The 25,855-nt window shown below is 40.1% G+C and overlaps 1 protein-coding gene across 6 annotated transcripts in view; it reads right to left on the bottom strand.

The window, feature by feature from the left end:
* Positions 1–25,855, bottom strand: part of GSAP (gamma-secretase activating protein) — a 92,594-nt gene that overhangs the window by 55,254 nt on the left and 11,485 nt on the right. For all 6 annotated transcript variants that reach the window (XR_007150477.1, XM_047850784.1, XM_047850783.1 and 3 more), the window contains exons 3-10: positions 25,531–25,587; positions 23,281–23,350; positions 22,903–22,956; positions 16,278–16,366; positions 12,147–12,216; positions 10,908–10,957; positions 1,067–1,171; positions 758–817 (exon numbers count right to left, since the gene is read on the bottom strand). Coding sequence is in view for 5 of the 6 variants with exons in the window: in XM_047850784.1 (XP_047706740.1) it covers positions 758–817; positions 1,067–1,171; positions 10,908–10,957; positions 12,147–12,216; positions 16,278–16,366; positions 22,903–22,956; positions 23,281–23,350; positions 25,531–25,587 (555 nt within the window). In the remaining variant the exon portion in view is untranslated. The remainder of the gene's footprint in view (positions 1–757; positions 818–1,066; positions 1,172–10,907; positions 10,958–12,146; positions 12,217–16,277; positions 16,367–22,902; positions 22,957–23,280; positions 23,351–25,530; positions 25,588–25,855) is intronic.

The following is a 25,855-nucleotide window of genomic DNA, read 5'->3' on the forward strand; positions in this document are numbered from 1 at the left end:
ATCACAAGCTTGGTGTATATTTATTTCTTAAAGGGCTAATACTTGGCAAACTTTGCCTCGGATCTGAGTATCATAAATAGGTTATATAATAAGCCAGTCAGTAGGGGTAGACTTTTACAAGACACAGATGACCATGTACGGAAGGAAAGGCTGGGTGTCTTTAGAAGGAGAATGAGTTTAAAAAAAAAAAGGGCAGGAGGAGTAAATGAAATTCTTGTAACAGTATGATATCAATCTATATTAGACACCAATATTAATCCTAGGGAAGAAGAATAACATTCTATCCATCACAGGTAAAAGATACTTATAATTCCTCCTCATGAGACTAGCATTCCAAATGGCTTTGCCAAGAGTGATGCTAGATTTTTACTAATCAGACTATACACTCTCATTGACATTTTACTCCATACTCAAATTCACTATCCTCACAAGTCTTTTTGGGTCAAATGACTTGTAATTATTTAAAGCTATCTACTATAGATAATTCCTATTACCTTCTACTAGACCTCACTTATATACTTGTTCCTTTAATAAGAGACATTCAGTTAGCAGAAATTTCCTATGTGCTCTTCTAATCACCTATATTAATTGTATATATTATAGAGTTGAAGCTTTAAGAGGCAAGAAATGTGCTACTTGCTCATACAAGTGACTAATGCAACAAGAAGTCTAAGATGCTCTTTCTGATAACAGCTCTCTTTAAACGGAGGCCATGCGTTATAAAATTTCCTATAGTCCAATCATTCTCTAGACTTACCATTAAGTTAAACTTCTCATCAGCAGAAAACTGGAGGCATTTTAAAATACTCCTTGATTTCTAGAAGAAAAAACAGGATAAATGACAAATCACAATTTAAAAAAACAATAAAAACACTAGTAAAAAAAAGAAAAAGAGAGAGGGAGAGTGAAAAGGAAGCAACCAAGAAGCAAACAGTGATGAAAACCTTTTCACGTTTTTAATAAACCTTTGTTGACTTCCCCATTAATGAAAATGCAGTAATTATAACAACGATAATGTCAAAATTAAATTGTTCCTGTGAAAGGAGGCCAGTGGACTCATTTTTACCTTTAGGTCAATGTAGTATAATCTCTGCTCTGACATATCCCATTGAGCCCAAACAAAATCCTCAGCTACTCTCTCTCTCGGGAGATGACCAGAGTCTTTAATTACCTAAAGAGGCAAAGAGATTTTAGAAATAAGTAACTATTTTAAAGGAGACCATATCTGGATTTCATTATTATTCTGCATATTCTATCTTTATAATACATACAGATATTTCCACGGTTTATTTTTCGCAGTCCCTGATCCCCAACACATATACATGGAAAGCCTTTCCAGAAAAGATTTAAGGCATTATTTCATTACTTACTCTTTCCAACCATTTTATAATAAGCAATATTATTCTTGTCCCTAGTTTGCCAGATAGGCCAGGGCTGTTGAAGGCAAGGCCACACCTACCACAAATCAATACCTAGGCTAACAGAAGGTTCAGAGTTTCCCATTCTGCACCTAATCCACTCAGGTATCTGCAGACAAAAGGACTTTACTACCAAAGGCAGCCGCTGTGAGGCCAAGGAAAGAACTCAGGCCTAGGGGTGAGGGGTATTGGGCAACAATCCCAGATCGGCCATAAAGTATTCATGCCATGCTTCTTACTTTTATCTCTTCCACAATGGGTATGGTGATACTGCCCATCCTTCAAGCAATACTTTACTACACATCCTTCAAGGCCTAACTTAGGCACTGCCTCCTGTACAAAGCCCTCCTTCACCTGTCCCCAAAACCAAGGCAAAACTCACTACCTCTGTATTTCTATGGTACTCTGGCATATTTCTTTTTTTTTTTTTTTAATTTTTAATTTTCAAGTTAACATAGAGTGTGGTCTTGGCTTCAGGAGTAGAATCCAGTGATTCATTCCTTTCATACAACACCCAGTGCTCATCCCAACAAGTGCCCTCCTTAATGCCCATCACCCATTTTCTCCACCCTCATCGACCCTCAATTTGTTCTCTGTATTTAAGAGTCTCCTATGGTTTGCCTCCCTCTGTGTTTTTATCTTATTTTTCCTACCTTCCCCTATCTGTTAAGTTCCTCAGATTCCACATGAGTGAAACCAAGTGATATCTGTCTTTCTCTGCCTTATTTTGCTTAGCATAATACCCTCTAGTTCCATCCACATTGTTGCAAATGGAAATTTGCAAATGGAAATTGTTGCAAATGGAAATGAAATTCTTTTTCATCACCAATTTGTATTCCTGTATGCATGTATATGTGTATGTATACACACCACATCTTCTTAATCCATTCATCAGTTGATGGACTTCTGGGCTCTTTCCATAATTTGGCTATTGTTGATAGCACTGCTGTAAACATTGGGGTGCATGTGCCCCTTTGAATCAGCACTCTTGTATTCCTTGGGTAAATTCCTAGCAGTGCTACTGCTGGGTCATAGGGTAGGTCTATTTTTAATTTTTTGAGGAACTTCCACACTGTTTTCCAGAGTGGCTGCACCAGTTTGCATTCCACCAACAGTGCAAGACAGTTCTCCTTTCTCCACATCCTCGTACCTTGGCATATTTCTATTACAGTTACATTTAACTAATCGTATAAGTCTACCCCAATGAGTATGCACTGCCCTTCAACACCTTTATATTTTCAACAAAATTCTTAACTTTGGGGAGCCCATCTTATTTCCATTTTTTCTGAAATTTGTTAAATTAGGAGAGATTTGGGGACTTACAGAGGAATATACTGGCAAGAAAATGATCATCAGAGTGTGGCAACCCAAGTTCACATCTCAATTTTGCCCCTCTCTGAACTTACCTCACCTCTGTGAGCCTTGGCTGTATTCTCTGTAAACATGGGGATAATTACAACACTGCCTACCTATTGCAGGATGTGATGAATGCATGGAACTGCACACTGCCTTAAGACGCTGTCATCCAAGCCTTTAAAGAATAAGGGCAATGATGCTTCACAGAAGGGCACAAAAGGATGGAGTGCTGAGGCCACACTGTGTTGGCTGCTGACAGAGGCCCTCACTCTGCAGTGTCTCTCGTGGTTCTCAGCCCCTCTTCTAACCAGCCAGTCCTCTGTCTATACCCACTTCTAGTCTTGTTTATTTCACTGACCTGGAAATCCTAGAGAATGCTCTCCTCTAAACTCACATCTGGCTTTCAGATTCTACCTTCACCTTTCCTCTCTGGTCTCTTTTCTAACCACTAGCCCTGTCCGTGCCCTGTCATCCATGCCACTGGTGGCCCAGAGCTCCAACCACTTTCTATGGTTGTCTCTGACTACTTTCCAGTCATTTTCCAGCCAGCCTCTTGAGTTGAGATTTCAATCATAGATACATAATTAATAAATGACATTTTTCATTTCAATGTTGTTCATATAACTTTAAAATTAAAATCTTCAGAGAAGATTATTTTGATGAAGACTAAATAGTGAAGGAAATAATTTCTAATACCAATAATATATTATTATGTTACATTAATTGTCAAGAAAAAGACAACTCAATAAAAAAACAGACAAGGATATAATTAGGCAATTTTCAGAAAAACAAATTCACATAGCCAGTAACATTAAGGGAAATACAAATTAAAATAATGATATCAACTTAAACCCATTAAAGTGGAAAAAATTTTTTAAATCTTTATTTATTTTTGAGACAGTGCAACAGGGGAGGGGCATAGAGAGAGGGACAGAAGATTTGAAGTGGGCTCTGTGCTGACAGGCTGACAGCAGCAAGCCTGATGTGGGGTTCGAACTCATGAACCACAAGATCATGACCTAAGCAGAAGTCAGATGCTCAACCAACTGAGCCACCCAGGTACCCCTGGAAATTTTTTTTAAAAGGCAAATGCAGGTGCACCTGGGTGGCTCAGTTGGTTAGCCATCTGATCTTGATTTCAGCTCAGGTCATGATCTCCTGGTTCCTGGGCTCGGGCCCCACATCAGGCTCTGCCCTATCAGCATGGAGCCTGCTTGGGATTCTCTCTCTCCCTCTCTCTCTGCCCCTTGCCTGCTTGTACTCTCTCTCAAAATAAACGTAAAAAAATAAAAATAATAAATAAAAGGCAAATGTGGCTATGATTGGTATGGGTAGAGGGAAAGCATTCTCTTACACATTGCTTGTAAAACTGTGAATTGTTACAAGGTGTTTTGGAAAGCAATCTTAGCAAAATCTGTTGAAATATATTAAATGCATACATCCATCAACCCAATTATCCCTCCCTGAGGATTTAACCCAAAGAAATATGTGTACCATATATATATAGCTATGAAAAACATTTGAGATGATTTATAAAACAGATTAAAAAAAATTTTTTTTAACGTATATTTATTTTTGAGACAGGGAGAGACAGAGCATGAACAGGGAAGGGTTAGAGAGAGGGAGACACAGAATCTGAAACAGGCTCCAGGCTCTGAGCTGTCAGCACAGAGCCCGATGCAGGGCTCGAACTCATGGACGGCGAGATCATGACCTGAGCCGAAGTCAGACACTTAACCGACTGAGCCACCCAGGCGCCCCTAAAACAGATTTTTAAAAAGTGGCCATCCGACAGAGCTCAGTTTGGCGGGGAACAAAGGCGCTCACCAGCGCCATCTCCCTCGCCCATCCCCCAGCCAAAATCCCAAAGGGAACCAGTTCCTGCCAGGGAACTTGCTTGCTCCACACAAACACCCAACGCTGTGCTTCTGCGGAACCACCCCTCCGGCAGCGGGTCTGACTCCCTCCCGCTGCCACAGGGCCCCTCCTGAAGTGGATCACTGAAGGAGAAGCGAGCTAAGCCTGCCCCTCCTGCCCCCGTGCACCTTGCCTACCCACCCCAGCTAATAAGCCAGATCCCCAGCACCACAAGCCTGGCAGTGTGCAAGTATCCCAGACGGGCCACGCCACCCCACAGTGAATCCCACCCTTAGGAGAGGGGAAGAGAAGGCACACACCAGTCTAACTGTGGCCCCAGCGGTGGGCTGGGGGCAGACATCAGGTCTGACTGTGGCCACGCCCACCAACTCCAGTTAAACACCACAGCACAGGGGAAGTGCCCTGCAGGTCTGTACCACTCCAGGGACTATCCAAAATGACCAAATGGAAGAATTCCCCTCAAAAGAATATCCAGGAAATAACAGCTAATGAACTGATCAAAAAGGATTTAAATAATATAACAGAAAGTGAATTTAGAATAATAGTCATAAAATTAATCGCTGGGCTTGAAAACAGTATAGAGGACAGCAGAGAATCTATTGCTACAGAGATCAAGGGACTAAGGAATAGTCAGGAGGAGCTGAAAAACGCTATAAACGATATGCAAAATAAAATGGAAACGACCACTGTTCGGATTGAAGAGGCAGAGGAGAGAATAGGTGAACTAGTAGATAAAATTATGGAAAAAGAGGAAGCTGAGAAAAAGAGAGAGAAAAAAATCCAGGAGTATGAGGGGAAAATTAGAGAACTAAGTGATACACTAAAAAGAAATAATATACGCATAATTGGGATCCCAGAGGAGGAAGAGAGAGGGAAAGGTGCTGAAGGGGTACTTGAAGAAATAATAGCTGAGAACTTCCCTGAACTGGGGAAGGAAAAAGGCATTGAAATCCAAGAGGCACAGAGAACTCCCTTCAGACGTAACTTGAATCGATCTTCTGCATGACATATCATAGTGAAACTGGCAAAATACAAGGATAAAGAGAAAATTCTGAAAGCAGCAAGGGATAAACGTGCTCTAACATATAAAGGGAGACCTATAAGACTCGTGACTGATCTCTCTTTTGAAACTTGGCAGGCCAGAAAGGCATGGCAGGAGATCTTCAATGTGATGAACAGAAAAAATATGCAGCCGAGAATCCTTTATCCAGCAAGTCTGTCATTTAGAATAGAAGGAGAGATAAAGATCTTCCCAAACAAAAACTGAAGGAATTTGTCACCACTAAACCAGCCCTACAAGAGATCCTAAGGGGGGTCCTGTGAGACAAAGTACCAGAGACATCGCTACAAGCATAAAACATACAGACATCACAATGACTCTAAACCCGTATCTTTCTATAATAACACTGAATGTAAATGGACTAAATGCGCCAATTAAAGACATAGGGTATCAGAATGGATAAAAAAAACAAGACCCATCTATTTGCTGTCTACAAGAGACTCATTTTAGACCTGAGGACACCTTCAGATTGAGAGTGAGGGGATGGAGAACTATTTATCATGCGACTGGAAGCCAAAAGAAAGCTGGAGTAGCCATACTTATATCAGACAAACTAGACTTTAAATTAAAGGCTGTAACAAGAGATGAAGAAGGGCATTATATAATAATCACAGGGTCTATCCATCAGGAAGAGCTAACAATTATAAATGTCTATGCGCCGAATACAGGAGCCCCCAAATATTTAAGACAATTACTCATAAACATAAGCAACCTTATTGATAAGAATGTGGTAATTGCAGGGGACTTTAACACCCCACTTACAGAAATGGATAGATCATCTAGACACATGGTCAATAAAGAAACAAGGGCCCTGAATGAGACATTGGATCAGATGGACTTGACAGATATATTTAGAACTCTGCATCCCAAAGCAACAGAATATACTTTCTTCTCGAGTGCACATGGAACATTCTCCAAGATAGATCATATACTGGGTCACAAAACAGCCCTTCATAAGTATACAAGAATTGAAATTATACCATGCATACTTTCAGACCACAATGCTATGAAGCTTGAAATCAACCACAGGAAAAAGTCTGGAAAACCTCCAAAAGCATGGAGGTTAAAGAACACCCTACTAACGAATGAGTGGGTCAACCAGGCAATTAGAGAAGAAATTTAAAAATATATGGAAACAAACGAAAATGAAAATACAACAATCCAAACGCTTTGGGATGCAGTGAAGGCAGTCCTGAGAGGAAAATACATTGCAATCCAGGCCTATCTCAAGAAACAAGAAAAATCCCAAATACAAAATCTAACAGCACACCTAAAGGAAATAGAAGCAGAGCAGCAAAGGCAGCCTAAACCCAGCAGAAGAAGAGAAATAATAAAGATCAGAACAGAAATAAACAATATAGAATCTAAAAAAACTGTAGAGCAGATCAACGAAACCAAGAGTTGGTTTTTTGAAAAAATAAACAAAATTGACAAACCTCTAGCCAGGCTTCTCAAAAAGAAAAGGAAGATGACCCAAATAGATAAAATCATGAATGAAAATGGAATGATTACAACCAATCCCTCAGAGATACAAACAATTATCAGGGAATACTATGAAAAATTATATGCCAACAAATTGGACAACCTGGAAGAAATGGACAAATTCCTAAACACCCACACTCTTCCAAAACTCAATCAGGAGGAAATAGAAAGCTTGAAAAGACCCATAACCAGCGAATAAATTGAATCAATTATCAAAAATCTCCCAACAAATAAGAGTCCAGGACCAGATGGCTTCCCAGGGGAGTTCTACCAGACGTTTAAAGCAGAGATACTACCTATCCGTCTCAAGCTATTCCAAGAAATAGAAAGGGAAGGAAAACTTCCAGACTCATTCTATGAAGCCAGTATTACTTTGATTCCTAAACCAGACAGAGACCCAGTAAAAAAAGAGAACTACAGGCCAATATCCCTGATGAATATGGATGCAAAAATTCTCAATAAGATACTAGCAAATCGAATTCAACAGCATATAAAAAGAATTATTCACCATGATCAAGTGGGATTCATTCCTGGGATGCAGGGCTGGTTCAACATTCGCAAATCAATCAACATGATACATCACATTAATAAAAGAAAAGATAAGAACCATATGATCCTTTCAATCAATGCAGAAAAGGCCTTTGACAAAATTCAGCACCCTTTCTTAATAAAAACCCTTGAGAAAGTCGGGATAGAAGGAACATACTTAAAGATCATAAAAGCCATTTATGAAAAGCCCACAGCTAACATCATCCTCAACGGGGAAAAACTGAGAGCTTTTTCCCTGAGATCAGGAACACGACAGGGATGCCCACTCTCACCGCTGTTGTTTAACATAGTGTTGGAAGTTCTAGCGTCAGCAATCAGACAACAAAAGGAAATCAAAGGCATCAAAATTGGCAAAGATGAAGTCAAGCTTTCACTTTTTGCAGATGACATGATACTATACATGGAAAATCCGACAGACTCCACCAAAAGTCTGCTAGAACTGATACAGGAATTCAGCAAAGTTGCAGGATACAAAATCAATGTATAGAAATCAGTTGCATTCTTATACACTAACAATGAAGCAACAGAAACACAAATAAAGAAACTGATCCCATTCACAATTGCACCAAGAAGCATAAAATACCTAAGAATAAATCTAACCAAAGATGTAAAAGATTTGTATGCTGAAAGCTATAGAAAGCTTATGAAGGAAATTGAAGAAGATATAAAGAAATGGAAAGACATTCCCTGCTCATGGATTGGAAGAATAAATATTGTTAAAATGTCAATACCACCCAAAACTATCTACACATTCAATGCAATCCCAATCAAAATTGCACCAGCATTCTTCTCAAAACTAGAACAAGCAATCCTAAAATTCATATGGAACCACAAAAGGCCCCGAACAGCCAAAGTAATTTTGAAGAAGAAGACCAAAGCAGGAGGCATCACAATCCCAGACTTTAGCCTCTACTACAAAGCTGTCATCATCAAGACAGCATGGTATTGGCACAAAAACAGACACGTAGACCAATGGAATAGAATAGAAACCCCAGAACTAGACCCACAAACATATGGCCAACTAATCTTTGACAAAGCAGGAAAGAACATCCAATGGAAAAAGACAGTCTCTTTAACAAATGGTGCTGGGAGAACTGGACAGCAACATGCAGAAGGTTGAAACTAGACCACTTTCTCACACCATTCACAAAAATAAACTCAAAATGGATAAAGGACCTGAATGTGAGACAGGAAACCATCAAAACCCTAGAGGAGAAAGCAGGAAAAGACCTCTCTGACCTCAGCCATAGCAATCTCTTACTCGACACATCCCCAAAGGCAAGGGAATTAAAAGCAAAAATGAATTACTGGGACCTTATGAAGATAAAAAGCTTCTGCACAGCAAAGGACACAACCAACAAAACTAAAAGGCAACCAACGGAATGGGAAAAGATATTCGCAAATGACATATCGGACAAAGGGCTAGTATCCAAAATCTATAAAGAGCTCACCAAACTCCACACCCGAAAAACAAATAACCCAGTGAAGAAATGGGCAGAAAAATGAATAGACACTTCTCTAAAGAAGACATCCAGATGGCCAACAGGCACATGAAAAGATGCTCAACGTCGCTCCCTATCAGGGAAATACAAATCAAAACCACACTCAGATATCACCTCATGCCAGTCAGAGTGGCCAAAATGAACAAATCAGGAGACTATAGATGCTGGAGAGGATGTGGAGGAACGGGAACCCTCTTGCACTGTTGGTGGGAATGCAAATTGGTGCAGCCACTCTGGAAAACAGTGTGGAGGTTCCTCAGAAAATTAAAACTAGACCTACCCTATGACCCAGCAATAGCACTGCTAGGAATTTACCCAAGGGATACAGGAGTACTGATGCATAGGGGCACTTGTACCCCAATGTTTATAGCAGCACTCTCAACAATAGCCAAATTATGGAAAGAGCCTAAATGTCCATCCACTGATGAATGGACAAAGAAATTGTGGTTTATATACACAATGGAGTACTACATGGCAATGAGAAAGAACGAAATATGGCCCTTTGTAGCAACATGGATGGAACTGGAGAGTGTGATGCTAAGTGAAATAAGCCATACAGAGAAAGACAGATACCACATGTTTTCACTCTTATGTGGATCCTGAGAAACTTAACAGAAACCCATGGGGAAAGGGAAGGAAAAAAAAAAAAGAGGTTAGAGTGGGAGAGAGCCAAAGCACAAGAAACTCTTAAAAACTGAGAACAAACTGAGGGTTGATGGGGGGTGGGAGGGAGGGGGGGGTGGGTAATGGGTATTGAGGAGGGCACCTTTTGGGATGAGCACTGGGTGTTGTATGGAAACCAATTTGACAATAAATTTCATATATTGAAAAAATAAATAAATAAAAGATATTTATTTACTCAAAAAAAAAAAAGTGGCCATCCATGGGAGAATGATTGAAGTTGCGTACATCCACGCTGGGGACTATTATGTGTTTCTAAAAAGAATGAATTGACATATTCAGGTTGACTTGTAGGTAATGCCACAAAGTTGTAGGAGGAAGGAGTGGATAATAAACAAACCTCTGGGTGTGTCAGGGGTGGGGATGAGATATATACACGTATGAAGAACAGCATGAAAGGACACATAATAGGTTGTAGACAAAAGTTAGAGGAGAAAACACAAGGGAGAAGTAGCATACAAGCAAAAAAAAAAAAAAAAAGAAAAAGAAAAAAGGAAAAAAAATTTGAACTGTATTATCCCCCAGCATATATGTTATGATCTCATTTATTCTATGTATGCATAAAAATTAGTGGAAAAGGTTACATTCCTAATTAAAAAACCTGCGGGGATAGCCCTGATATACTAAGTAAAAAGCAAAAACAAAAATGGCAAATTAATAGATTCTCTTTTGGTAAAAACAACTGAATTCCTGCATATGTGTACGTTTGTATGAGCAAGGTAAAGGTGTGGGAAGAGTCACACAGGCTGTCATGAGTTATCTCAGGAGACTGAGATTGGACAGTGAGGTCAAGATAAAGGAGATAATTAACTCCTTCATAGATCTCACATTATTTCACATGTTACAACAGCAAGTCTGTAATCTGAAAGACGTCGAATAAAAAAAATGGTCTGTGTCTGTAACATTACTGTACCCTTAACAGTCTAGAAATGTCACTCTGTGGGAAAAAACTGTGAAGCAAGAGAAATTTCAAATATTTACCACTCTACTTCCATCTTCTTGGATTACTTGGATATGAAACTTTTCGATATCTTTAAAAAGATAAACAAAAGAAAGACAGTTTAACCTTTATGAAAATTATGAGCACCTTTTTACACCTAACAGTGGTGAACGTTTATTTATAAAAGCAATGCAGATGAATCAACTGGCTGGAAAAATAGTATTATCACAGAGAGCAATTTCATAATATAAGTGCAAAACAAAACTCACCTTTCTCCAGCCTCTCTCCATAGTCTATTGCAAATCTAGCATTTACTCTGCTCCTCAATGTCAACAATGGATGAGACATTTAACCCTTCTGCTCCCCTGGGTTCCCTCAAATGTTGGCCTCACCTGCACAATCAGTCTTATTTGGAGCTAACAGGGGTTCCTTTGGCAGGGTTTGTCTCCAATTTCCAAATATCATATGAAAATATCACACAAAAATAATGGGGAGAAAACTCATTATACAAGATATTGGGGGGTATTTTTACAGGGATCAGTTTCACAATAAGAGAACTCTCAGCAATTTAGGTAGATTTGTGGATGGTCCCTTTCTCTCAGGAAGCAATCTAGAATTAGCCATACTTAACCTTCTGCCAGACTAGGTACAAAAATGGGAGATAGATAATTGGTCAAGAGCATAGAAAGCCAACATGAACCTAACACCCCCAGGCCTGTTCTTCCCATTATCAATCAGCAATTTCATTTTATAACATGAAACATGGCTTACTAGGTAAGATCCACGAGTGGATTTTGTCCCTTCTCTGCTACCCTCCCCATCCAAAGTGAAAAAAACTTCATTAGAGGATGTCCCAATCTTATTTCAGGTAGAATGTGACCAAGTATGTGTCCTCAAATTCTACTATCAAATTCTACTGGCTTCTAATACCTTCCTCCTTCTCCATCCAAGGTGACAGATACCCTGAAGAAGGATGAACTAAAGAAGGTAAAAGTGACCTCCACAACTGTTCTACACTCTACCATGTGACAAACATGGAAATCCATGCATATAGGAGCCCATCATTCCTGGGATGGGAAACAGAGCAGAGCCTAAGAGGACAAGTGGGGCGAAAAGGAAAAGCCCTTCCACAGGAGTGCTAGATCTGAAATGAACATCAAAGGTCAGTTGGACCTTCAGCACTGGTGAGTGAACATCTAGAAGATTCAGTCAAGTCCCATACTTTACTAGGAGATGTGCCCTTCATGAAGTTTGTATATATCATCTAAAGATACACTTACATTTGTCTTCTGAAACCAGTAACAGATGGTTCTCTGGAAGGGGGTGACTTTCCACATGGGGGTAGAGAAACTATAAAAAGGAAATGAACCAAAATCATAAGCAAAGACTACCTTGCTTACACAAATATTCCAAAAGTGTTTGATCACTGTACTACTACACAGCCTAGAAGGTACTGGGAACCACCGAATAGTTTACAGACACACATTACAAATGGAAGCAAGGAGGAAAAAGAAACACTTTCAGGAGCTCAGTTTTCCAGGGGGAAATTGATGGCAGGCCAACATAATTCATTTAAACAGTAAGGCTAAAGTATAAGCTTATTTCTAGAGATGGTGCTTCCTATTTTGGAATGAGATTCTGAAGCTAATCAGAAACAATATAAACATCAGTACAGAAAGTTCTGTTTTGCAAGCACACAAAAAAGGGGTCAATACATCTGTTGTGCAATTAAATGTAGTATTTAATTTGACAACCAAGTAAATGTAGGCTCTCCTACAACTTCCAAAGTCCCACATCCAAAAGACAAAGCACAACGTAACACGGGACTTTCCAATGCAGAAGAGTGAGTCACGATGTGGCATGTGGTGGAGGATTTGCAAACCTCAAATAATAGAATGACTGCCGTTGGGAAGAAGAGGCTCCATCCACCCTACTCCTCCTTCTCTATGCTCTCCCATACGGGTCAGCCCACAGGACAAAGCAGCCAGCCAGAAACAGCCTGATGTCATCAGCAGTGATAATGAGGGAAAAGGGGCCCTGGGATGACTCCAGTGACTTAATTCTTTCATCATCAAAAGGGTGACTATAAATCAGCAGTTTCATTTTGTAACATGAAAAACAGCTTACTAGATAGGATCCACCGGTGAATTTTGTTGTTTCCCTCCACAGTTCAAAGCATTATGAAAGAACATAACCTTTTTATGTCCTTATTTTATAATTGGCAGCCTTTCTAAAGACTAGGAACATTTTTGACAAAATGTATTACCTGGTGTTCTAACTTTTCATGATGACAAAATGAAAATAGAACTGGCAATTTTTTTTTAAAGTTTATTTGTTTACTTTTGAGAGAAAGAGCACAAGCAGAGGAGGGTCAGGGAGAGAGAGGAAGACACAGAATCTGAAGCAGGCGCCAGGCTCCGAGCTCTCAGCTGAGAGTTCGATGCGGGGCTGGAACTCACCAAAGGTGAGATCATGACCTGAGCCGAAGTCGGACACCTAATCAACTGAGCCAGCCACCCAGGCACCCCTAGAACTAGCAAATTTTTTTTAATTGTCCATAGTCAAGTTTCCTTTTTAGAATTGAAAAACAGAACATTAACGATACACCATTTTTCATGGCAAATCTTCAAAATTATAAAATAGTACTGTAGAATTCAGCTATGAAAATAATGTAGAACTTACTATGCCCCGATTTGTGAAATTTTGCACCTCAAACAGGAAACTGCCTGTCCTGGGGTTGAGGAGAAGCAAAGCTGAGTGACACCATACAGATAGTGGAAGAGCCAACACTCGGTGGCTCAAAACAAGGAAATATTCCTAGAGAAAATGATTCGGCCTCCCTTGGGACTACAGAGGTGGCCAAGGCATACTTGCCTAGGGCTGTGACCTGGAGTATGATGCTGACAAGTTCTAAGCCTTTGCCTGGTGTTTGTGCCGCAATCAGTGAGAACATGATTTTAAAAGTTCCATTTAGGTGGTGGTGGTTTTCCTTTCTATTATGAGGCAGCCTTAGAGCAAGGCCTAGGAATGAGAATATAAATAGACTTCAGGGCACCTGGGGGTGCTCAGTCAGTTGACCGTCTGCCTCTTGATTTCAGCTCAGGTCATGACTTCACAGTCTGAGACTGAGCTCCTGTGTCAGGCTCTGTGCTGGGCACGGAGCCTGCTTGAGATTCTCTCTCTCCCTCTTCCTCTGCCCCTCCCCTGCTTGCATGTGTGCTCATTCTCAAAAATAAAAAGAGACAGACAGACAGGTTTTAGACACAGCTCTATAAAAGCATGCAAGGTTTTTGTTTTCTTGCAGTTTGAGTAGAGATCTATATAGATTACATCATATTAGGGAAATATTTATCTTCACAGATATGGAGCTAGACTCTGATTATTAATACTCAGTTGGAAGATATGCACTATAGGTGGATATCTGGAGCCATTTGGAAGATGCAGGTCATGCTGGTAGGCGATTCTCCAAAGGTACTGGGTTGGGATCCAAACCCTGACCACTACTGTCCTGCTCAAGTTTCTCTGTGAAGGAGGTCAAGGCTGCACATACAGACTTGGGGAAATGTACTATCAGAGATCACCATGAATGTTTTGGTAAGGAAAGGGAGACAGATTTCAGGGCAAGACCAAATTCAGTGGACAATGAATGGCATTTCTCTAAAGGGGAGAAGGAGGGAGAAAGGGAGGTGGGGGGGTTGTCCTGGATGGAGGTTTGGAAGATTTTCTCCCTCTAGAAGCATAAGAAAGAGGAGCAGGGAGCAGGGCTAGGCACAGAGATGGGTCCTCAAGACAAGTACGAGTTTTACCTCATTTGGGTGGGGACTTCCCCTTTGGCCTATGGATGCAGTCATGCATCATGTACTATTAATTGCTTTTAATTAAGATAAAATTTGCATAACAGAAAAATCACCTTTTTAACTGTTTTAAAGTATACAGTTCAGTAGTTGTTAATACATTCACAATGCTGTGCAACTACATACTTATAAAAATCCTTTCCCTCCTGTGCTCTAATTCCCTTTAGCTGCCCTAATCCTTCATTAGTATCTCTATTGCCTACTCAGCCCTGAGTGGACATGCTAAGGAAGCCAAGAACAGACCAAAAAAGGGAAGTGTGGTCTGTCCCATAGTCACCCCTGTACTGATGACAGTGTAAACATAGCAGTTTCCTGACAGAGGAGGAATACAACCTAGGAGCTGAAAGCAGGCAGTGGCCCCCAGTGAAGGACCTGGGGGGGTGGGGATGGGAGAGAGGTCCCTCTCCTGACACACTGCAAGAGGGAGACCCACTGGCTTGAGGCTGGGAGTAGGCAGGGGTGGGGGGGGGGAGCAATGAGAAGCAGAGAGTTCAGGTTACACGAGAAAGTTATGCTATAGCACTGCATGAACATGTACAGTCCACTGTCATCTGTGGTAGTCAGATCACATGGAGTCACCACAAACACCGTATACTGAATGCTGAACCATTACTCCTAGGGGACATACAAGGACAGGCTCCTGCCTGGTCACAACATTTCTGTCAACGAATTAATACATAATTTTGTTTCGTGTGTATTCCTGTTTTTATAAAACACATCGTATTTAATATATATTGTTGATCCATTAGCATTAAACTCATGGTCAACAGCACTCATGCCCTAACGAAGCTAACCTAACCCACATATTCTCTCTATAAAGCATATGGCAGCCTTCTTGAGCTTAGGGACAGTAGCCAGCACTTTAGCACTATGCATGGGGGACATTTGAAACAGGGAAATCATCAACAAAAAGCTCAAAAATGTGAGAATCATGGCGCTAAATAGATCATAAAAATGACATTCATTTATAGGATAAGAACTCAATCAAGAAGGCAGTGTCACGTTGTTCAACCTCAGCTGAGTGACAAATTTTTCACCACTTTGCACATGTCTGTAGATAACTGTGACGGCACCAAGAGTATTGACTTTGATGTCACAAATAGATTTTAGTGAGTAGGACAACTCACAAATTCAGAATGTGCTTGTAATGAATGTTGACTAGATCTGGTCCATCCACACTGTACCTACAGTGCTTCTGTACCATTTCATGGAGCTGACAAATTCAGTGATTTAGCCATTTAATCATGTGTACTCTGTCAACTATATGAATACACGAAACAAACTTTTCTTTAAACTTACCTTAAATGTGTGTTGAGAGTATTTTATCATGTAAAAACATTACAAACCATGACATAACAGAGACAGAGGAACTAGGTTTGAGTTTCGATTTCCGTGTTTGCAAAAGGTGAGCTGATAATTCCAACCATACCCATCTACCAGATTGCTTTGAGGATTGAATGTGATAATGGGTGTGAAAACACTTCGTAAGCACCACTGCCTCTAGATTTCACGCCTTCTGATTAGTGAGATGAGTGATAAATGGACATGCTCGCTTACCTGCACCCAAATATAGCTATCCACAGCTTTTAGAACCTTCACATTGTTAACAGGATGGATTTCAACCAACAAAGTTAAACACTTTGATCCTACAAAGGAAAGGAGGCTTTTAGTAAGAAGATGAGAATGTCATTCATGATCTTCTCCACGTACGTCTGAACTTGGAAAATGTAAACACGTTACCTGTTGTATTAGCTATTCAACCAGGAAAAGTAATTTTCTTAAAATTTACATTGACAGTTCTTAAAACCCACAACAGGTAAAGAAAACCTCATGAAAGAGAAAGCAATACGCGTTCATGAACAAGTGAGGAACAAGTTCTTGCCCACTCCTCAGCCACTTGGCACAGCTTCATAGGCCCTCTGAGTTTCTAAGTCTAAGCAAACACAACTCAATTCTCTATAACTCCAATTCTGCAGCACACTGGCAAATACTGCTTGTGTATGAAAATGTAAAGATATTTCTGAAGCATGAACATGTTACAGTTGAGAGTGCCTATTAAGAGGACAGGGGCTTGGCTTCCCTTGGGAAAGGTACTGGAACTGCCCTGATAAAGACCCACTTACTTCCTCAGTGTCACATTGTATCAAATGTCCTAAAAGATAGCAATTAAAAGGGAAGTCCTTGGACACAGGCTACAATGGGATTACCACAGATATCTACATTTAGGCCAAAAGTTCCCCTCCCCTAAGACTAAACCTCAGAGAAGAAGGAGTTGTCTTATATCTGAGTTCTTATAAAGACTTAACTATTCTCTGATGCTTTTTCAATAACTTTATTTTGAAAAATAATATACAATTTGGAGACAGCACAGCAACCTGGAATTGAATCAGTGCCAGTTTTCACTATTTAAGTAACTAACCTGATAGCATTGCTTAGGAAAAACAACAACAACAAAAACAAAAAAACAAACCAAAAAAAACCCCCAAAACCCAAAAAGTCTCAGGTAGGGCGCCTGGGTGGCTCAGTTGGCTAGGTTAAGTGTCTGACTCTTGATTTCGGTTCAGGTCATGATCTCACGGTTCCTGGGGATCAAGCCCCGTGACAGGCTCTGCACTGACAGCCCAGGGCCTGCTTGGAATTTTCTCTCACCCCCTCTCTCTCTGCCCCTCTCCCACTCCCGCTCTTTCTCTCTCAAAAATAAATAAGTAAACATTTTTTTTTTAAGGCAAAGAATGTAAAACAATTCCTGGGATATGGCCTCACAATTGCAAGGACTGGATATCTCTGTAAACATGCTTTTTAAAGATTACTGAGAAAGCAAGACAGTGACTTATTATGTGGGATCTGAAATATACAAGGACAGAACAAATGAAAATCAAATACTGTTTGGTCAATGGTACTTACAGCTTGGGATAAAAATTCCAGTGACACTGCGGCACCTGGGTGGCTTAGTCGGTTGGGCGTCCGACTGCGGCTCAGGTCATGATCTCATGGCTTGTGGGTTCGAACCCCACATTGGGCTCTGTGCAGCACAGAGCCTGAAGCCTGCTTCAGATTCTGTGTGTCCCTCTCTCTCTGCCCCTCCCTTGCTCTCACTCTCTCACTCAAGAATAAATAAATATATAAAAAACAAAACAAACAAAAATCCCAGTGAGACGATCATACACCAGTTCGAAAGAACTATACTTCTAATAACTGGGACAAAGGTAAAGGTCAGGAGCTTTGGGAATCTGCTTGATCACTCAAAAAGAAAAAAAAAAGGGGTTCTAGGAATAAGAAAAACATTGGTGCCAACGATACTTAAGAAAAACAGAAATGTTTTGTGAAATGTGACAATGAGAAAAAAAACTATTTTCCTTATTATTTTATACGAAGTATGTATAACTAAGTAAATAAAGTAGTATAAGTTGCCATTTGGCTATTTTATCTCTTGTCCTAAAAGTCTATATATTCCAATTTGGGGAACAAAAAAAACCCCACCTTTTAAGGGGACATGTAGAGGATCCTACTCATTGCAAAAGTAAAGAATCACCTCACATTTGGATTTTTTGGCAGTGAATTTGATAACCAGCTATCAGCTAAATTCACTTGATTTTAAAATGGGAGGATTTTCAAGGACAGAAACTATCTTCCTACACGAATCTTTCCCTTCTTTAGGGCAGCCCAGACACTTAACTAATATAATCAGCATAATCATAAGAGTAATCGTGGAAAAGGAATTTCTCTCAATAACACACCATATGCTTTCATGGTGTGATATGATGCACTCTGGATCAGGATTCTAGAGACATCAGATCTAGTGTCAACTAGAAAGGATGAAGCTTTCCAAGGCTTTAGTGACTTGCTATTAAAAAAAAACAAACAAACTACAGAATCAGATCATTTCCACAATCACTTTCAGTCATGAAATCCCATGATTCCATGAAGTACTTACAGTTGTCTTAAGAAGTTAGAGAATACCAATCTCAGGGGAGACTGGGAGGGCATCACTGAAGGGCAAGACGGATCCAGGCAGGATGTAGATATCACAGAAAGTAGAGACAGCAAGATCAAAAGTGACAACTTGGATGGACCTTGAGGGCGTTGTGTTAAGTGAAATCAGTCAGAAAAAGACACTGTATGGTATCTGTTATGTGTGGACTCTTGGAAAGAGAGAAAAAGAAACATGCGCATAGATACAGAGGACAAATTAGCAGTTACAAGAGGTGGGGGGTTGGGGTGGAGAATGGGAGAAATAAGTGAACTGTTCTGTCTTTTTAGCTTAAATAAATTGAACAAAAATTGAAAAAAAAATAAAAGCATAGGGATAGGCATGGCATGGGGAGGATAGAGTGGGCAAAAGAACCTGGTGAAGACACATGCTGTGAAAATTCTAGTATTTTAAAAGATGTGATCATTTAACTTCACTAGAGGTGCACCAAACTTTAAAGACTGACAAGGTTGGTAAAGGCAGTAGGGCATGGTTCTGAAGCAGCTCTGGTTACTGGAGCTCTTGAACCAAAGCACAGCTCCAGGGAACATCCACAGCACTCAATTATCTATAATGACGCAGGGGACCCCAGGAGAGTCTCAGTGGCCAACACATGTGGACACCCCAATAGCTGCCCAGGGGGAATCTACTGTGCCTTGGGGCAAATGCAATTCCACAGGGGAGGGTGAAGGGGGGAGCTAGGCCCTTTAATTCTTTTCTTTCCCTAAATCTTTTTTATTTATTATTTTTTTAATGTTTGTTTATTTTTGAGAGAGACACACACAGAGTGTGAGTGGGGAAGGGGCAGAGAAAGAGAAAGAGAGAGAGAGAGAGAGAGAGAGACAGAATCTGAAGCAGGCTCCAGGCTCTGAGCTGATGGCACAAAGCCCGATGCGGGGCTCAAACCCATGAACAGTGAGATCATGACCTGAGCCAATGTCAGAAGCTCAACCACCTGAGCCACTCAGGCTCCCTATCTTCTTCTTCTTCTTCTTTTTTTTTTTCCAAGTAAGCTTGACCCAACATGGGCCTTGAATTCATGACCCTGAGATCAGAAGTCACATGTTCTACTGACTGCCAGGCATCTCTTTTTTCCCTCTTTTCCAAACAAAACATTAACTCTGCCATGGCCACAGCCAACAAGAGAAGCACTATTGATAAAAACTGTGCTGTAAAATATGTGGACCAAAGAACCCTGTATTGTTCATAGGAAAGACGTGACAGTTTGTCTCACTTACAATGGAAAAATCCCATAAGCAACAGAGTGTTAAACAACACCTCCAGGCAAACCACATTTTATAATTGAATGGCTTATCAGGTCATTCATGGACAAATAAAATAAGGCTTTCCAAAATAACTGTTCAAAGGGCAAAACATTATAATAGATTCTACAGTGCTTTCTGGTCACATCATTTCTAAACTCTTAACTGAACGAAGATCTCATAAGGGTCTCCATGATCTGTCTGTACTTTGGCCCCGTTTTCCTCTGGCCTTAGTTCCTACTGATTTGCCCCTTTTCCTTCAGCCTCACTGACCCCACTATCCTTTTTTTTTTTTTTTTCTCCCCTTTTAACCTCCTCACTGTCCTTGATCAGCAAATCCATCAAGTACACTCTGGCCTCAGGACCTCTGTGCTGGCTGTGGTCACAGCCAGAAATGTGCTTTCCCCACACCATGTGCTTGCTCCCTCCCTTCTTTCAGATCTCCGCTTAAATACTCTTCTAATAGTATTTCCTAGCATCATCCCTCAAATAAACTAATTTCATTCAAATACTTGCCTCAGACTCTACTTTGGGGGGAAAACCCAAACCAAGACAAGAAATAATCTCAGGGGCCAGGATCACTTTAGCCCTGAGGGCTGGCATGAGGGAGTGGGCAGCATGAAACAGGAAGAAGAGTCTACCACTGTAAGGAACCCAATCCAATTTGTGACCACTGTGGGATTTGAGCTGCATGCAGCGTGCCCTCAGAATGATCCACTTAAGGGATGGAAAAAAGAGTATTTATCCTTCAGCTCCTTGGCCCCTGGTTGGTCATGGCTTATGATACTGGGAATCCTTTCCAGCCATGCTTCCAGGTGGCACGCATGTAGGTAGCAAAGGGGTAGCATGTGCCCAAGGGCTCTGGGCACAAAGCAAGAAGCAGGTAGAGCAGCAGAGTTAAGGCACTGTCTGTCAAATTACGTTTGCGAGGAGCTGGTTCTTACTATGGCAGCTGGCATGAAAGGTGAGCTGAGAAGATATAAAGCATGAGGTAGCCAATATGATAACTAACAACATTCATTTTAGTATTTTTAAAGATGCAATCAGATGATCTCACCAGAAGTGCACCAAACTTTAAGAGTAAGCATATCTGAATAGGATTTAATTTAATAAAATTTACAGTAAAGTTGGTCTGAAAGTGCATTTTGTAATGTACATAATCGCCACTGTTCTCAATGACAATCAAGCACAGATGGTAAACATCAGGTGAAGAATATAGGTTCTACTGGTTTACCAGCATAATAAAGAATTCCAGAGGCAAATAGGAATAGGGGCCAAAAAGAACAGGGAGGCACAGGGAGCTAATCCAAGGATGTGTAGAGATGCCCAGGCTTGTGATTGGGAGAAGCACAAGAGACGAGGCCTTTCTCTTCTTAAGTAAAGGAGATTGAGGTCATATGCCCTTGTTTTAGGGTCAGGACACCAATGTCTTAGATCCTATTTCACTTAAACTAGTCCAGTTCCATCAGTTCTGAAGTGAGCATTGCACTTCATTCTAAGAGGAGCAGAGGATGTGAAGAGGGGGACATGGCACTCAAGAGGGAAGGTGGCTGTTGTGGTTCTCCGTGTAACACGGCAGGAGGGAAGGTAAGGATGGTATAGATCATCATATAGATGATGAGGTTTCCAGGTGAGCCTCCTGCCCAGCAGCATCTCCCATAATCTCTGTGCCAAGGTCCCTGAGAAGATCCCATCCAGACTTGACTCTGCTTCCCTTGACCCTCTAAGCTGACTCTGTGGGAACCCAGGACTGCCTCAGAAGCCCCACGGGGAAGGAAGGTGCAAGAAGTTTTTCCATCACATACAACCACAGAAGAATACATGTGAGTGGGAACTATGCTAACAAAAGGAGCTTAAGCCCTGAATAAACACAACAGATGGGAAGCACTGCAGGATGGGAATAGTAAGGGACTGAAATGAGAACTTGACCAGAGATTAAAAAATGGTGGTAAGTCCATGGGCTACATCAGCCACAGGTGGTTATCACTGCCTGAGCAGAATTTTTAAAAAATATTTGAGCCAAAATTTAAAATAAAATTTTAGGGGCACCTGGATGGCTCAGTCAGTTAAATGTTCAACTTTGGCTCAGGTCATGATCTCACGGTTCATGAATTGGAGCCCTGCGTCTGGCTCTGTGCTGACAGCTCAGAGCCTGAAGCCTGCTTCAGGTTCTGTGTCTCCCTCTCTCTCTGCCCCTCCCCTGCTCATGCTCTGTCTCTCAAACATGAATAAACGTTAAAATTTTTTTGATTAAATTAAAATTTTACATAAATGTCCATACTTCTCTTGATAAATTGAAAAGCTGCTCCCACAGGGATTACTGCCGTCCTTTGAAGTTGAGACCCATGCCCCAGGGGGCACTCCACCCACCATTAGTCTCCATAGCTCACCATGGCAATTGCCACACCTCTCTTGCATAACATTGCATTCCCAGCATCAAACACAGTGCCTGACCCACTGCAGGCACTTCTTTGTTGAGTTCTGGACAGATGGATGACACATAATGTTAAAAAGAAGGGGGGAGTATCACATAGATAATAAACTACAAAGTGACCTTGGCAAATGGGAATTTTTATTTAGAATTGGTGGACTACTCATAGTGTATTATGTACTGCTCAATAGTTCACCAGATGTTAAGAACAAAAATGCATTCTTGAAGGAATATCAACCCTTTAAAAGCCCAGCCATTTAACACCAGCTTCTGAACCATAGGATTCTAGTGTGTCCTCAGTGTTTATTTAGTCTGCAGGTACTAAATGCCTTTTTAATACTTCTACTATTCACTGTTACATTATTTTCTGTACTTTCTTGTTCTCTTGAAAAAAATAAAAAAACATTTTTATGACCTTTGCCTTTTCATTCTGAGATAAAGCTATTTGTAAAGATGTTTGAAATTTGACTTAGTTAATAAATCTTCATCTTTCAATAGACACTAAAAACTATGTCATACCTGGTTGAAGCTCATTCTTTCTTCCTTCTTTAGTAGAATGAACTAAACTCGCAGCTAATGGAAAAAGAAAAAAATAATCCATTAGCAAGTGATCCATGCAGTGGCTGGTTAAAGTTTACCATTTTAGACCTGAAATAAGTGAAGGCTCAAAAAATCTGTCAGTGGATGATAAAGGTAATGCAGAATGAAGTCTTTTTTTTTTCTTTTTTTTGTAGGTGGATTCCACAGATTTTTTATTTCAAAATTAATCTCCCAGGAGCATCTCCTCCCAGAAAATCATTGTTATAGAATAGTCAAATATAGCAAAAGTCCAATACTTTGAAACTCAACAAATGTAGTTTAGTTCTTGACATGTAGCAATAAAAGAGTCCAACTTACCAAGCAAAGTTCTATCACTATTGACAGAACAGCTGACAACGTGCAAGTCTTTTTCAAATGTATAGAGATGCTGTTAAAACAAAATTATTTTTTAATTTGGAGTTTTGTGTTAAATAACAATTATAGAATTCAAATTCCCATTTAGCTCTGAAACAAGTATCATGGTGGCAAGACCTTTTATTAAAGAACCATCAATGAAGCAGTTTATCCATACTGAGATGCTTCAGATTATTTTTTTTTAACTTTTTATTTATTTTTGAGAGACAGAGAGGGACAGAGTGAAAGAGGGGGAAAGGTAGGGAGGGAGAGAGACACAGAATCCCAGGCAGGCTCTAGGCTCTGAGCTGTCAGCACAGAGCCTGATGCAGGGCTCAAACTCACAGACCGCGAGATCATGACCTGAGACAAAGTAGGACGCTTAACTGACTGAGCCACCCAGGTGCCCCTCAGATTATTTTTTAAGAAAATGTCTGCAATCATAGACCAGAGTTGGCACTGAAGCTTAACCATGAGGCAACATGGCCAAGTGGTTAAGAGTTTAAAGCTTTGAGCCAGGTTAAACACAGGATCAAATTCTGACTGTGCCACTTACTAGCTGTGTGACTTTGGACAATCTCTATCAGTAAAATAAAAATCATAATACCTATTTCATGAAATCCTTAGAAGGATCAAGTGAGATGATCCATTCAAAGCACTTATTATAATGTCTGCCACCCATAATAAGCATTCATATGTCAGCTCTTATAATCATTGAGACAAGTAAAGTTTTAACCAAATTGCCTAACTATGATATCATTAACTGTGGCTAAGACACAATCACAAGTGCATCTCCTCTAAGACTCTCATATTCAGAGCCTTGGCAAAATAATCTTCTGTTTTTATTTAATCTTTATTTTTTAAAAAATTTTCTTGCTGTTTGAACAAGCAAGATTCCATTTCCTTATTAAATATTAAAGAAAATGAAAATGGTCATACAGGAGGAGGATATGACATGCAGATTTAGGAAATAAAGACAATTGTAGTTATATTAGGCAAACTCTCTTACAATACACTGAGAAGGTAAGAAAAGATCAAGAGTCTTAGACCTCAGGAGAGAACAGGCTAACAGAAACAACACATGGCAGGAGTACTAGGAAAGTAATTAGTACCTATAGATACAAAAAGTACCAAGAATACACTAAAATCCTATGGCCAGAAGTTGAAAAATGTTGAGAAGTCACTAAACGCTTGATTAGAAAAAGTGGACTTTGAGTGAATAAGAAGGCTCTCAATTCATTTCAGACATTTTGGTCTCTTTTGACTCTTGCTCTGAGGGATTCTAAGTTATAAGTAAGAAGAATTATGGTTGTACACACTTAATTTTTAGTGTTTTACCTTTTTAATTATAAAATAACATGAGTATAGTCTCAGTGTTTAAAACACACAGACACCATCAAATAAAAAGTCAAAGCTCCCTGCTAGGCTCACCCAGTACGAACTACCTTCCAAAAGGAAACATGTGTTTATTTACTCGCTAGGCTTGCAGATCTTTTTAAATGAATATATGTTTATGCATATGTATTGCATACTTTCTTGAAAGTTTTTTTAAACATAAATGAAATGTATTATTCTGGCAATTTGCTTTTTTCAGGTAATAGTATGTTTAGGGAACCTTCTGTGCCAGGGTACATTTCTAGACTTCCTGGTCCCTTAATATTTGTAAGTTGCTTTTACATAGGCACAAAGGGACCCCATTGTATTTACACCGAGAGTTAGGTAAGCCTGTCACGTCAACCATTGCTCTAGGTGGGTGGTTTGGGGAAAAATTAAGAAAAGGAGGCTGCGTTCTATACCTGGATGTTTAAGAAGTAAGAGAAGTGAAGGTTAAGGAGAAGAACACAGAGCCAGAGGTCAATATGAGATCCTAAACTTGTGAGAGCACACACACAAATCTCAGGAAGGCATTGGACTTCCTACATTCCTATGGAATATTGGATAATTGATTTGAGCCAATTTTGCTTAAATCTCAAAGGACTAAGAAACCTCAGGTAATGTTTTGGTCCAGGAGTTCTTGCACTTCATTCATTCATTCATTCATTCATTCATTTTTCAAGATAATGGTCCAAGAGATGGTAAAAGGGAGGAGGCAAAAAAATTTTTTATAAAATGAAATGAGAATATGTATCTAGAAAAAGGAGGCAGAAAGAAGTAAAAATCTCTAAAAACAATAAAGTAACTAATGAGTTATCTATGAATTATAGTAATTTTTACCTCGTTTTGTCTGGTCTGGCAGTCATATAATCCAAAGAAGACATTTCCCTTATTGTCCTTAAAAAAATTAACCAGATATTTATTATATACCATTGTTCAGGAAGTTAGGATGTTGTTAGTCTTAAGCCTGCAATAATTCAATCAATATTAGCAATTAGCACTCTAAAGGTAGCATGTCAGAAAGGGACCAAACCTGTTTCAACTAGTAATAGGGGCTCAAAGAGTGAAATGAATGAAGAGTGTACAGTTTGGTGAGTCTGGGGGACCCAGACTGGGGGGACCCTGGCTAGTAGGACAGAGCATAGTAAAGGAGTGAATCTTTTTA

Source organism: Prionailurus viverrinus, chromosome A2, assembly GCF_022837055.1.
Source record: "Prionailurus viverrinus isolate Anna chromosome A2, UM_Priviv_1.0, whole genome shotgun sequence".
Lineage (NCBI taxonomy): Eukaryota > Metazoa > Chordata > Mammalia > Carnivora > Felidae > Prionailurus > Prionailurus viverrinus.